At 45.8% G+C, this 14136-nt stretch overlaps 1 protein-coding gene across 1 annotated transcript in view; it reads left to right on the plus strand.

Annotated features, from left to right (window-relative positions):
- Positions 1-5609: 5609 nt before the first annotated feature.
- Ranbp9 (RAN binding protein 9) overlaps positions 5610-14136 on the plus strand; it is a 77602-nt gene continuing 69075 nt past the window's right edge. The window contains exon 1 of the mRNA XM_070024538.1: positions 5610-6391. Coding sequence (XP_069880639.1) covers positions 5770-6391 — 622 coding nt within the window. The 5' untranslated portion in view covers positions 5610-5769. The remainder of the gene's footprint in view (positions 6392-14136) is intronic.

Raw genomic sequence — 14136 nt, forward strand, 5'->3', positions numbered from 1 at the left:
GTAGCCCAAACTACAGTTTTTGTTCAAATCCATCTAATGTTCTAGATGAAAGTGATGCACATATTTTTCCCCTAAATTTAATTTTGGGGTGGTCATACAGATTTTATTTCATGAACACTGAGTCACAATCATTTTTTTTTCCTGACATGTTTAGGAAGTTCTGCATTTGAATTATAGCCTCCCTGCCCGCTGGACCCTGAACCCTGAATGCCAGGAACAATGTCTTCTGGCTTATACCAATACCACCTTTGTGATCTGTCCCAGAAAGGATACAAATTTGCAAGCAGAGTTCCCCTCTTTCATTAGACCTTTGTCAACCTGTCCTGGCTTTTTTTTTTTTTTTTTTTTTTTTGGGTTGGTCGTGGGGCTTGAACTCTGGGCTTGGGTGCTGTCCCTGTGCTCTTCAGCTCAAGGCAAGCGCTCTATTGCTTGAGCCACTTCTGGTTTTCTAGTGGTTTATTGGAGATAAGAGTCTCACGGGCTGGCGGATTACAGGCATGAGCCACTGGCGCCCGGCTTGGCATTTTTTTTTTTTAAGCATAAGTTTCCATACAGCAGCAATGGATTCTCAGTCCCTGCAATTCAAGATGTGGTCTATGGACCCACAGCAGTAGCAACATCTGCAATCCTGCTGAGAACCTCATATGAGTTTCCATGTGAAAGAGATACTGAATAAATGCTCACTGGAGACTCATCCCAGTTTGAACCCCTTACTATTGTAGATTCTTAGCTATGTTCAGTCATTTCCTAGATCTATTTTAACTTGTTGAACACTAGCTGCAGAAATATCTGGATCCAGCTCAGTGGGGCACAAGACTATCCAGAATACATGTACAGCACACATTGTGGGTAACAAACTGAACTTGTAGACTCTAGCAATTTCATTACTGGTGAATTTTATTACTAGTAAGTACTCTTGTTTAGTGTTGAGAATGGCTTGTATGGGCTGTTGATGTCATGATCCTGAACAGGAATCACAAACTATATCCTGCAGTGACCTAATTTTCCTATTTTTGTAAATAAAGTTTGATAGACATATAGATGCACTCATTTGTTTACTTTGGCCACTTTGTTTTTTTTATCATGGGACTTGAACTCTGGGCCTGGGCACTATCTCTCAGCTCTTCAGATCAAGGAGATCACACTTTAGTCACTGTACCACTTCCAGTTTTTTGGTGGTTAATTTGAGACAACAGTCTCACAGATTTTTCCTGCCCAGGCTGGCTTTGAACTGTAATCCTCAGATCTCCGCCTCCTGAGAGGCTATACATTGGCTATTTTTAAAAATCGATCATGGCAAAGTTAAGTCATTGCAACAGGTACCATATGGCCCACAGGGCCTAACATATTTACTTACTGATTCATTATAGGAAAAGTTTGCCAACCACTGGCTATGTTGGACATGACAAGTACAGTCCCCTTGCAGTCACCCACAGGAACTTGTAACAACTTTGGAAGATGGCCTTCAAACGTCTATTTACCCATCTTCTAGAGTAAATGGCTTTGTGTAACTCTTCACCTTAAATGAGAGCTGGGCCTGAGATTTACTTCTAACAAACATAATAGCAAAAGTGATGGAATGTCACTTCTGTGGTCAGATGACAAAGACAAATGATTTTTACCCTGCCCTTCTTGTCTCTTTAGCTTGCACACTTTGGTGGGACCGGGTGCTATGTTGGAGAGGTCCATGCAGCAAAGCACAGAAGGCCACTTCTAACCAACTGTTAGGAAGGAACAGAGGCCCTTAAGTCTAAAACTCCTCAAGGAATGGAATCCTAATAACCACATCTGTGAGCTTGGGAGTAAACCCTTCCCCAGAGGTGACTACAGCCCCAGCTGACACTTGGAACACCCAAGGGAACACCACCAAGAAGCCCCAGGGAAGGTGTGCCAGATTCCTGCTCCACAAAGACAATGATCAAGTATTTTAAGTCACTAAGATTTTGGGTTGTTATAAGCAACTGATAACTAATACCAATCTATACTTAAACCTTGGCACATATTACCATAACATTTTCCACAGCCTAGAAGGATATTGCCATGGTTATATATTAAAACAAGCTGATCGATACCTGAACCTCTTTCGTAGTAGAGAAAATTCTCTATTGTGGGCATCAGTGAGCCTTTCCCACAGGGGAATATGTTATAAACTTTTTCACATGAGGCCAGGTATGAAAAAGGATCAAACGTAAGGTTCTTTAGAGGCATGAGATTGCTCATTGTGAGTTGGATTGTTCTAGAAACTTCCTGCTCTATGGCTACCCTTGAAGATAGCAATAATTTAGCATCTCTGAATCTCAACCATTGCATAAGACAACAATCTTAATTCCTTGGTAGTTCTTGACATGGACACATAATGTAGGGTTGGTTAATTTTGAAACATGAGTGTGTGGTGTGAAAACTGGGGTGGAATTTTGAGGTATAATTTCTGGTAGGGTCTGGGCATGCCCCTCCTTTGGCCTTTGTCTGTTTTTATATCTTGCTGGTCAATTCTGAGAACCCTTCAATCTTTCCAGCAGGGTTTTTCTCTTCTTAACTCAGCCAGATTTTGCTCCTATTGTTTACGACAGAAAAATCCAGCAAAAGCTAATGAACAGCAACGCTATAGCAATGTGTGATAAAGATAGAAATCCCAGATTCAACAAGAGTGTAGGTAGGTTCATGGCTAATGGATTTTTATCTCTATGTATAATTATATTTCACAATAAAAATTTATTTTTAATTATAGATTTCAATGGCCCATCATAGAAACATTTTATGACCTTTCTTCACGTCTTTTTGGTAATGATTTGGGCAGTGCTATAATTATTGTATAGCCTTTTTCTCATTTAGTACATCAGAGTCATTTTTCCCATGTCTTTAAAAACCACATTTTTTAAAGGCTATAAAATGTTTCAGTCTGTGCTCATTCAAGAAGCCTGGATAGCGTGGGTCTGAAACCGGGACTGAGATCTATAGACTAAATCAAAAGGAAGGGGTGCCTTTCTCTAATTGGTTAGCTTTCTTTTGGCAATTTTACTGCCAGAGGGCATGCCTTAAAAAAAATCCATAAATAGGCTGTATATTCACTGGAATCCCTAATCCCATTAAGTGGGTATAGAATAATTTCTTCAGCCAATCCTTTTGAGTTGGGCATTTAGTTTTCTTCCTTTCCTTATGGGCTCAAGCCTGTAATCCTAGCTACTCAGCAGCCTGAGATCTGAGGATCACAGACAGTTCAAAGCCAGTCCAGGTAGAAAAGTCCCTGTTTAACTCTTACCCCTCTAATTAACCACTCAAAAACAGGAAGTAGAGCTGTGGCTCAAAACGATAGAGCTTAGGGACAGTGACGAGGCCCTGAGCTCCACAACTGACAAAATAAATTTAAAAAATTCCTTCCACATTTCTTTTGAACAGGAATAAATACTTGTTGTTGAACATTTTTAGGCCTAAAACACTTCCACATTTGTTTTTTTTGGGAGGGGGTTGATTTTTACGTTTTGATTAATGAAGTCAAAGGGCATGAATAGCTTTGTGTCTCTTTATAAACATCACCAAGTATGTGACTTTTCCAAAATGACATTATCACTGTTTGCTACTTCCTTTGGTATGAGAAAGTGCTTATTTAAAGCTGTCCTCCCCTGCAAGAGATATTAACTTCTTGAAGTTGCTTCTTTGGAAGACAACCAGTCCCTCCCTATTCTCTAAAGGTTCTTAGGATTTGCAAACCGTTCTAGAGGTTTTTAGGCATACTGACAGGAAAACAACAAAAAAGATGTATTACACTTTTTTTTTTTTTTTTTTTGTCAGTCGTGGGCCTGTGTGCTGTCCTTGAGCAATTTTTGCTCAAGGCTAGCACTCTACCACTTTGAATCATAGTGCCATTTCTGTTTTTGGGGTGGTTAATTGGAAATAAAGAGTCTCATGGACTTTGCTGCCTGTGCTGGGTTCGAACCACGGTTCTCAGATCTCAGCCTCTCCGGATTACAGGCTTGAGCCCCTGGCACCCAAGTTTACACTTTCATAAGTAAAATCGTGATGACTATTTCAAGACAGTTTGCTGAGACTTAAAATCCATTTGTTGTGCATCTCAACAGAGCTTGGCTTTCGTGGAACTCAGTTATGGCAATACAAAGGAAAATTTTAGAACAATTTAAATACAAAATGACATCCTGTGACTTAACAACAAAACGCATCGAACATTAACATTGTTGGATATCTTAAAGAACAACTGGACCCATTGAATGAGACACGAGTGACACTTTTAGCTTTGTCCAGGAATTGAGGGCCTTCCAATCAGTCGCTATTTACCTATACTTTTCAAAACAAAGTCAATAATTATCTTCTCAGAAAAACATCCTTGGCTCCTTGACTAGTTACTGCCCTACCTAAGGTAGCACAATAACATTGCAGAATCTTTATCGTGTAACTCCCGTGTGCAAATCCTGATGTCGCCAGCTAGGGAAAGGGTAGACAAAGGGAAATCATGTAAACAAAGTCGTGATGCTGTGTGGGGTCAGAGGGCAAAATTCAGCCACTTGTGCCAAAGGGGTTGACCGAGCACTCTATTGGGAATTGCAAAGCGGGGAGTCCTATTTTCGGCTCTGCTGACCTCAGGAAATATTTTCCTTGTTATTTTTCTCCTTTTTTCTTTTTGTAAAGGGCATCTTTCTCTGCTACCCAACAAAGAAGCCCGTTATGAGAATTAATGAGCCTGGAAAACGCTTTGACGTCTCCGCAAGGCCTTCCCGAACACACTCAGCTTCCCGGCCCGTGGGCACCGGTGTGTCCCCGGTGTGACTCGAACTCGCCGTTTAAGTTCACTCTGCGCCCTCGCGAAACTAAGGAACGAAATGGTGTCCGCTCCAACCGGGGGGACTTCGCCTTCAGACGTGGTTTCCGCCGCCCCCGATGGCCCACGCTGCGGTCAGGAACGACGGCGATGGAGGAGGGGAATTAAAAAAAAAAAAAAAGCAGGACGTGGCCAACGGGAGCGGAGGAGCGGGCCCGGCGCGGGCGGCGGATCCCGGGCGCACTCCCCCACACCCCAGGGGGCACGGCTCGCAGCGGCCCAGCGGGGATCGATTACTCTCGCCTGGGCGACCTGCGGCGCCCGGGTCCCCGAGCAGCCCCGGGCGGGGAGGGAGGCGGGGCCACAACAACAAAAAGAAGGGGAGTGGGCGGAGTCACGGCGGCGACGGCGCTGGCGGCGGCGGCGGCGGCGGCGGCGGCGGGCGGGAGGAGGCGGCGCTGCCGAGGGAGCCGCCGCGCCCGGAGCCCCGCGCGCCCCAGCCGCCGAGCGGTCGCGGCCCCGGGAGAGGCGGGTCTAGGCGCGCTCGGGCCCCAGCTGCCCGCCTCCTCCCGCCCCTCGCGCCTCCGGCCCGCCCCCTCGCCTAGCGCCGCCCGCGCGCAGCGTCTCGCGCCGTCCGCCTGCCCGCCGGGAAACCGCCGCGAGAGCAGCGGCCGCCGCGGCCGCCAGCGCGCCCCGTCCGCCCCCCTCAGCCCGCGTCCCCGCGCCGCCCCCGCCCGCGGCGCCGCGTCCCCGGCCCCGCGGCCGCTGCTCCGGCCAACGTTCTCTCCGGGGGGCCGCTGGGCCCCGCCGCCCACTTCCACCTCCCCGCGCCCCCAACCGCCGCGTTCTCCCCGCCGCGCGGCCCGCCGCCTGCTTCCGGGGCGGGCGGACTGGGCGCCTGGTGCAGGCGGCCGCAGCGACAGCGCCCTCGGGAAAGCCGACGAGGAAGAGGAGCCCGAGAAGAGGTGGAGGTGGCCCGAGTCTGAGTCGTGGCCGGGATGTCCGGGCAGCCGCCGCCGCCGCCGCCGCCGCCGCAGCCGCAGCAACCACAACAGCAGCAGCAGCAGCAGCAGCTGCCGCCGCCGCCGCCGCCGCCGCCCGCGGCCGGAGCCCCGGCCCCCGGCTCCGGCGTCGTTCTGCCCGCGCCCCCGACCGTCAGTGCCGGCTCCTCTCCGGCCGGTTCTCCGGGCGGCGGCGCGGGCGGCGGCGGCGGCGGCCTGGGGGTCGCGGCGGCGGCTCTGCTCCTCCACCCGCCGCCGCCGCCGCCGCCGCCGCCCCCGGCCACCGCGGCCCCGCCGCCGCCGCCGCCGCCGCCGCCCCCCGCCGCCTCGGCGGCCGCCCCGACCCCCGCGCCCCCCGCGCCGCCCGGCTTGGCCGCGGGCCCCGGCCCGGCCGCGGGCACCCCGGCCCCGGCCCTGGCGGCGGGCAGCAGCGCCGCGGCCCCCTTCCCGCACGGGGACTCGGCCCTCAACGAGCAGGAGAAGGAGCTGCAGCGGCGGCTGAAGCGGCTCTACCCGGCGGTGGACGAGCAGGAGACGCCGCTGCCCCGCTCCTGGAGCCCGAAGGACAAGTTCAGCTACATCGGCCTCTCGCAGAACAACCTGCGGGTGCACTACAAAGGTACGGGGCCGGGGGGAGCGGGGGCGGCACGGGCGCTGACCCCCGGGGCCCGCTGCCCCAGGGCGGGCGTGGGGTCCCCGGGGCGAGGGTCTTGGAAATGCGCCAGGAGTATAAAGCCCCCCCCTCCCCCAGGATGGGGGGCAGCCCGGGGTCCTAGGCCTGGGAGCCAGGCACCGCCGGGGTCTTCCGGGGGACGGGATGCCAGTGGCTGTCGGATTGCTCGGAGATAAATCTTGCGGCTTGGATGGAGGAATCTAAGGGCTGGAGTTGGGTTACATTGTTCTCCAGGTGGCGGGTCGGGCGATGGTTCCTTAACTGGGGGGGACGAAGCTGGGCCCGGTTCGGAGGTAACGATTTCTCAGGCAGGGAGGGCAGGAGGGACTCATACACGGGGAGGGGTAATCAGTGGACACACACACACACACACACCAGTGGACACACACACACACACACACACACACACACACAGGGGGTAATCAGTGCAGGATTTTGTCCAAAATTAGGCCAGAGATCGTCTAAGAGGGGGACAAAAGGACATGGATGGAGCCTAAGGTTGCCATCAGTGTATCAACTAAGAGCAACTGGAAAAAGAGAGCCAGACCCCCATGAGTACGTGTTTTTCTGGGGAGCAGAAAGCTGCCTCTCCAGATTGGAAATGCTCTACATTTCCGGGTTGGTATGATGTGAAGTCTTGTTGAAAACAATGGTTTTTTTTTGGGGGGGGGGGAATATTATTTGCGATTTTGAAGAGGACTGCCTTATATTTTGCACCTGCAGTTAAAAGCAACCTCCTTGGGTTGATGCTTACCCTCCCCCCACCGCTGTCCTAGGTTAAAACAAAGCTTCAAACAAATCAGGTGTATCTATAAACCGCAGCAAGGTTTTTTGAAGTGGAACCCAGATTATGGCATGTGTCAAGTTTACTCGAGTGGGAGGGTGGAGAATCAATCCGGTCTCTCGGTTTGCCTGGAAACAAATACAGGGGTTTAGGCCCCAAACCTTAAAGCTGGGGCTTTTACGTTCTAAGCATTCTCATTTTGATTGGCTATGAAGGGAGGGGCTGCTTTAGGGCCCGGTGGCCCGGCTGTGGAGGGTATAAACAACCTAAAAGTACTTGGGGTTGAAATTTGAGATGAACCTTGATAAATAAGTTACTATTTAATCAAAGGAGTTTTGGCTACAGAAATCTTATCAGGTTGATTTATCCAGCAAATGATTTATTTGGCTATTAAAGCTTTGTTGAAGATCCTTTCTTTTTATCTTTGCCTTAGGCCCAAAAAAGTACTTTCAATTTTGAATAGTTTCTTAATCTAAACGGAGAACATTTTTTGTATTTTTCCCCTTAAGTTAGGACATTTTTGTTAATTCCCTTGTGAAGTATTACTTAATTTTGTTTTTAAGTTTGTGTGAGCAGGTTCTGTGTCATGAGGTGTTTACTTCTGATCTGGCTACTAGAATGTTTTTGTTCCACCTGACAAAAGTTTATCATTTATCATTTAACATTGTTGATCATTTAACATCTATCATTGATGGTAACTAATTAGCTTCTGAAATCAAGCAGTGTCTATAGGAAATGACTGAACAAAGAATCTTAGTTTTCCTAAGCCCTGAAATCATTTGTGATTGTAGGTTTATTACAATACCAGGCCTCAGTTCTTCTTGAATAATGTGGCAATTCAGCTAGATGATTGCTTAAGAAATGTCCAGCTTTGGATTTCTATGATATCTCACCTTCTGGTGATAGTTTGTTGGCACTGTACCATGTCTTGGCACTGTACCATGTCTTGATTAGTTATACCTAACTTCTTTTTACATAAAATTGATGATTTGCTTATGTAGAATTACTTGGAGTTTGCAATATTCATGGAACATGTCTATCTTTCCTGTTGGCCTTTTTGTTACTTTCTGTTGTGTAATACTAAGATTCACTTTCTGGAAACATCACTCTTCTAAAAGCATAAATTATTGTGGAAGAACAGATTTTGTTATTTGTCATCTTTCTTTCTCCTGTTTCTCCCTTTCCCCATGTTACAGTCTCTCTAACTTCTTCCTTCAGTCTTGTTATTTTAATGTCTCTGTGTTTTCTGTTGTCATTGTTACTTTTCTGTGTGTCTTCTGAGAGATCCCCACCAAATGTAGTGGGCAACTTTGACCCAGTGGGACTGGGCAAGTGAAGATAGGTAAAGGATAATACAACTTTGAAGTAAAACAACAACAACATTGTGTTGGTTCTACCTAAGCATTTTGAAGCACTTGAAAAAAAATAGCATAAATTAACTGTACAAAGAGGTTAATTGTGGTATTTCTATAGATCTGTAAGATGCACTTTATAAGACTCATCCCATCTATTCTCTTTTCGCCCTCCACTTTCCTCTCCCCCCTTTAGCAGCATTTAGAGTGTTTCATGATGTTATCTACATATATGCATATTCATTATGAACTGTATACATGCATATTTTATATAATTATAAAATATAACTATAGTTATAACTTTATATATATATATATTTTTTTGGTTGGTTGTGGACTTGAACTCAGGCCTGGGCGCGCTGTCCCTAAGCTCTTTCGCTCAAGGTTGTTGCTCTACCACTTTGAAGCACAGCTCTATTTTTGGTTTTCTGGTGGTTAATTGAAGATAAGAGTCTCACTGACTTACCTGCCCTGGCAGGCTTTGAACTGGAATCCTCAGATCTCAGCCTCCTGAGTACCTAGGATTACAGGCATGAGCCACCAGCACTGGCTTATAATTATATTTTAAAATATATAATGATAGGGACTGGGAAGGTGGCTCAATGGTAGAGCGCTTGCCTTACATGCATGAGTCCCTGGGTTCGATTCCTCAGTACCACATAAGCAAAAAGAAAAAAGCCGGAAATGGTGCTGTGGCTCAAGTGGTAGAGTGCTAGCCTTGAGCTGAAGAGCTGAGGGACAGCGCCCAGGCCCAGAGTTCAGGCTCCGCGACCGGGCCCAAAATAAAATAAAATACAATAAAATATATAATGATATAGTATATATTATATATAGGTATTACATATTTGGTCATGCTCCCTGCACAGTGCCTTCTTCTCCCTCCTCATGCTCCCCCCCACCCCAGGTCCCCTTTTACACTCATATGTCATTATCATTTTAGGTATAGATTCTGCATATAAACAAAAATAGGAGATACTTGCCTTTTGAGATTTGCTTTCTCAACATGATACTAAGTTCTATCCAGTTTCCTGCACATGATATCAGTTTACTCTTGTTTTGCCAAATAATACTCCATCATGTATATATACCACAGTTTATTCTTTTTATGGTTGTTGGACACTTAGGCTGATTCTAAAGCACTGGGATAAATAAGTGTATCTCTCTGGTATAGATTTACACTCCTTTGGATGTGTGCCCAAGAATGGTAGGGCATGATTATAAGGTACGTCTGTTTATAAATTTTTTTATGACCCTTCATACTGATTTCCATAGTGGTTCCACTAGTTTATATTTCCACCAACAGTGAATGAGGGTTCTTCCCTGCTACTTCCCTGCTGCCCGGCTCTCTCAACCAGTATTTGTTGTTGACTACTTTTCTGTCTGGAATGAGATGGAATCTCAGTGTCATTTTGATTTGCATTTCATTTGTGGCTAAAATGTTGAACATTTTTTCTTGTATTTATTGGGCATTTATGAGGCACTTATTAAATATTAAGAACTTTGGATAATATTTTATATGGTACAGAATTTTAAAGATTTGTAATTGTTTCTCAAGAATGATGATTTTTCCATATCTTTAAAATAGAATAGTTTTTGTTTTTACTGTGAATACGTTCCCTGTTTTGGGTTGTCACTCTTACTTGGATTGCTGTTTTTTTTTTTTTTGGGTCCGGTTGTGGGGCCTGAACTCTGGGCCTGGGCACTGTCCCTTAGCTCTTCAGCTCAAGGCTAGCACTCTACCACTTGAGCCACAGCGTCACTTCCGGCTTTTTTCTTTTTGCTTATGTGGTGCTGAGGAATCGAACCCAGGGCCTCATGCATGCAAGGCAAGCGCTCTACCACTGAGCCACCTTCCCAGCCCCCTGGAAGCAGTTTTTCTTTTTTTTTCCCTCTTCCTTTTTTTCTTTTTGGTTGTGCTGGAGTTTGAATTCAGGACTGTAGACTTGCTAGGCAATTGCTTTACCACTGAGCTAGGGACACTGACTCCCCCTCTCCCCCCCCTTCTCTCCATCCCTTCTTGCTTCAATTAATTTTCAAATACAGTCACAGTGCCTTTTGTGTAGACTGGGCTCAACCCAGTATCCTCCTCCCTATGCCTCCTTTAGCTGGGATCACAGGTGTGAAACACTACATCTGGCTGTTAGTTCAGATGAGAGGTCCTGTGACTTTTTGCCTAGGTTTCCCCTGTCTTCCTGACCAAGTAGAAGGCTAGTATTAGAGGAGTGTATCACCATACCCAACTCAGTATTGTTAAGTGATTTGAAGGTATTAATGTTAAAAATGTTAACTATGCAGATAAAGTTGGTTGGATTCCAGAAGAATAGAATAGTATGTGTTAAAATCACTGGAGGTTTTTTTTGATCAAATACTAACCTCAAGGAATAGCTATTCTTTTTTTTGGGGGGGGGGGTCCCGTCATGGGGCCTGAACTCTGGGCCTGGGCGCTGTTCCTCAGCTCTTCAGCTCAAGGCTAGCGTTCTACCACTTGAGCCACAGCACCACTTCGGCTTTTTTTCTTTTTACTTATATGGTGCTGAGGAATCGAACCCAGGGCCTCAGGCATGCAAGGCAAGCGCTCTACCACTGAGCCCCTTCCCAGCCCGGAATAGCTATTCTTATTTTAAATGTTCTTTCCAATATTGGATAATTATAAAAGTGACATGTAAATTATATGCTGGTGGCTTACGCCTGTAATCCTAGCTATGCAGGAGGCTGAGATCTGAGGATCCAGGTTTGAAGCCAGCTAGGTCAGGAAAACTTGGTATTAACCAGCAAAAAGCTGGAAGTGGAGGGTGCTCAAGTGGTAGGGTGCTAGTCTTGAGTACAAAAAGCTCAGGGACAGCACCCAGGCCCTGCATTCAAGCCCCAGGAGTGGCGTGCGCAAACATATACACAGACTCGAGGGCACGCGCGTGCACGCAAGCAAGCAACAGGTTTAGACTCGGTTATAATAATGACTTCATTGTACTTTAAAACATTTTATTGAGGGGCTGGGAAGGTGGCTCAGTGGTAGAGCGCTTGCCTTGCATGCCTGAGGCCCTGGGTTCGATTCCTCAGCACCACATAAGCAAAAAGAAAAAAGCCGGAAGTGGCGCTGTGGCTCAAGTGGTAGAGCGCTAGCCTTGAGCTGAAGAGCTAAGGGACAGCGCCCAGGCCCAGAGTACAGGCCTCACGACCGGACCCAAAAAAAAAAAAAAAACATTTTATTGAACATGATAGTGGACTTTGTATGTTTCAGTTCTAGAGTGCATGTTTATATCTTTAAGTTATCACTATTTGGCAACTTTGCAGAGTGTTTTGATACATGCACTAGTAGATCTGGACAAGGTTGTTACATCTCATTTTAGATTTGAGAAAGTGGGACACCTGAAAGTCAGGTTTTCTGTCACAAGTAAGGCAGGAGTGGAAGCTAATCTCTTGACTCCCAAGTTTAGTAATCTTTTTATTCTGTATTATTGCTACTTTTAATTTGTGAGCGACTTATTTATCTCAGGTAATGGTCACATTTATAACTTTATGAAGAGTTATTGCAATGAAAGTGCTTCCTGTGTGAGGATAAGATAACTGGAACACAGTGCTTCAGAATATCAAAGTTGGGGACACTTTTGATACTATTAGTTAGTGTAAATCAGGAGGAATGCCAGGGAAGTGAAATTTTGAGAATAATAGGAAGAATGGAATTGTAAATTATACTTTTTTCTTTCTTTTTGGTGCCAATCTTGGGGCTTAAACTCAGGGCCTCCACACTGTCTGTGGAGAGAAGAAAATCAAGGGTGATGCTTGGTTTTCTAGCTCTGTAAAGTTCTTAACATGACCAAATTATTTTGATTAAGATATTAGTACTATACTCCAATATATTTAGAGATGAGTAACAATGGGAATTCTAACCCTGTGATATGACTTCATGGAAAGCAGAAAACACCAGTGAAACAGTCCTTACAGGAAGGAACAGAACAAGGCTTCTAAAGTCCAGGGCTCCAAGTGATCTTGGCCACCAGAATCTACTTCATTCAGTCTCTTCTGCAGTTGGAGTGACTCAGTCACAGTTGCAAGTTGCTGTGTTTCTCCCCCCCCCCCCCTACTAATTGGCTTACCTTTCCTTTCCTATTTATATTCTTGAGAGGTATATCAGATTGATCTAGCTAATTGCCATTTTTTCTCATTTGGACAAAAGCTTTCATTAAGTACTTTGGTGTGGATGGTGATCTTCAATAGCAGGGCTGATCTGTGTTTGAGCCAACTGTGGTGTGGGCACATAGTTACAAGCAAAATATCTCCTGGCACAAAGATAGTCTGGTCCTCACTTCTTTCAGTAAGGACCATAGGGTGAGGCACTTTCTAGGAAGGGTCGGCAGAGGTCTTATCCAAAGCTTGGGGGAGGGGAAGAAGTCTAGGTCATGAGTAACTTAAGGGTCACCTGTAGGAGGTAGTTGAACTCAAGAGCTTGTGAATGTGAAGAGAAAAGACTGGGTCAGAGGTGGTACTGAGCAATAGCACCATTGAAAGACCAGATGAAATCTAAGGAAAATAGAGGTAGGGTGATCAGAAAGGAAGAGACCCTGGTGTGCAGTGCAGCAGACAGCCTTAGTAGTAGGCACAGTCTTCCACCAGATTTGGAAGTCAGATCACTGTGATCATCCAGAGCCCAGTGAGAGTTATGTGATGGGGGCAAGACAGATTTCAGCAGGTTGAAAAAGGGACCAAATAAATAGAAGGCTGAAGGCTAGTGTATAAATTACTCTTGAGAACTGTAGGTGAAGAAAGATTAGGCAATACCTAGAGGAGGATGCGATTAAAGCAAGTTGTTTTTTCCCCTTCAGTTTTTAATGGCTGATAGTTGAGTGGAGTTACATTTAGCTAGTTAGCTGTTTGTTTGTTTGTTTTTACTTTTTTTTATTGTAAAGATACTATACAGAGGGTTACAGTTACATGAGTGAGGTAATGAGTACACTTCCTCTTGAACCATTGTTTTCCCCCTACCATCCCCTCCCTCCCTTGTTTGTTTGTTTTTAATTGACTTCTGCAGCTTGAACTCAAGGCCTGGGTGCTGCCCCTGAGCTTTTTGTGCCTAGGTTAGCACTCTGCCACTTGAACCACAGCTCCACTTCTGACTTTTTAGTGGTTAATAGGAAGGCTCATGGACTTTCCTTTTCTAGTTGGTTTCCAAACAGGATCTTCCAGTCTCAGTCTCCTGAGTGACTTAAGTTTAAAGGTATGAGCCACTATTGCCCAGCCAGGGTTAGCTTTTAATGTGAGCATTTAAGGTGAAAACTCCACATAATCAAAATTATCCTTAAATTTACTTTAGAAAGTACTATTAGCAAAAGTTGTATCATTTCTAAGTCCATCTGAGAATTTGAATGTGTAGGTAAAACTGAAAGGACATAAGTTAACTGAGACTATGATGTTTGTTCAAGGTGTGTTCAATAAATGTGAACAAAATTTACTTAATGGAATCTAGCAAATAGATATTAACAATATCTGGTTTTTAAAAAGTTCATAATATTCACCACCAACTAGTATGATATATAACCACAGTGCACAGTATTTTGTGC

The sequence above is a fragment of the Dipodomys merriami genome, unplaced genomic scaffold (genome assembly GCF_024711535.1).
Source record: "Dipodomys merriami isolate MVZ:Mamm:240054 unplaced genomic scaffold, mDipMer1.0.p SCAF_16, whole genome shotgun sequence".
Classification (NCBI taxonomy): domain Eukaryota; kingdom Metazoa; phylum Chordata; class Mammalia; order Rodentia; family Heteromyidae; genus Dipodomys; species Dipodomys merriami.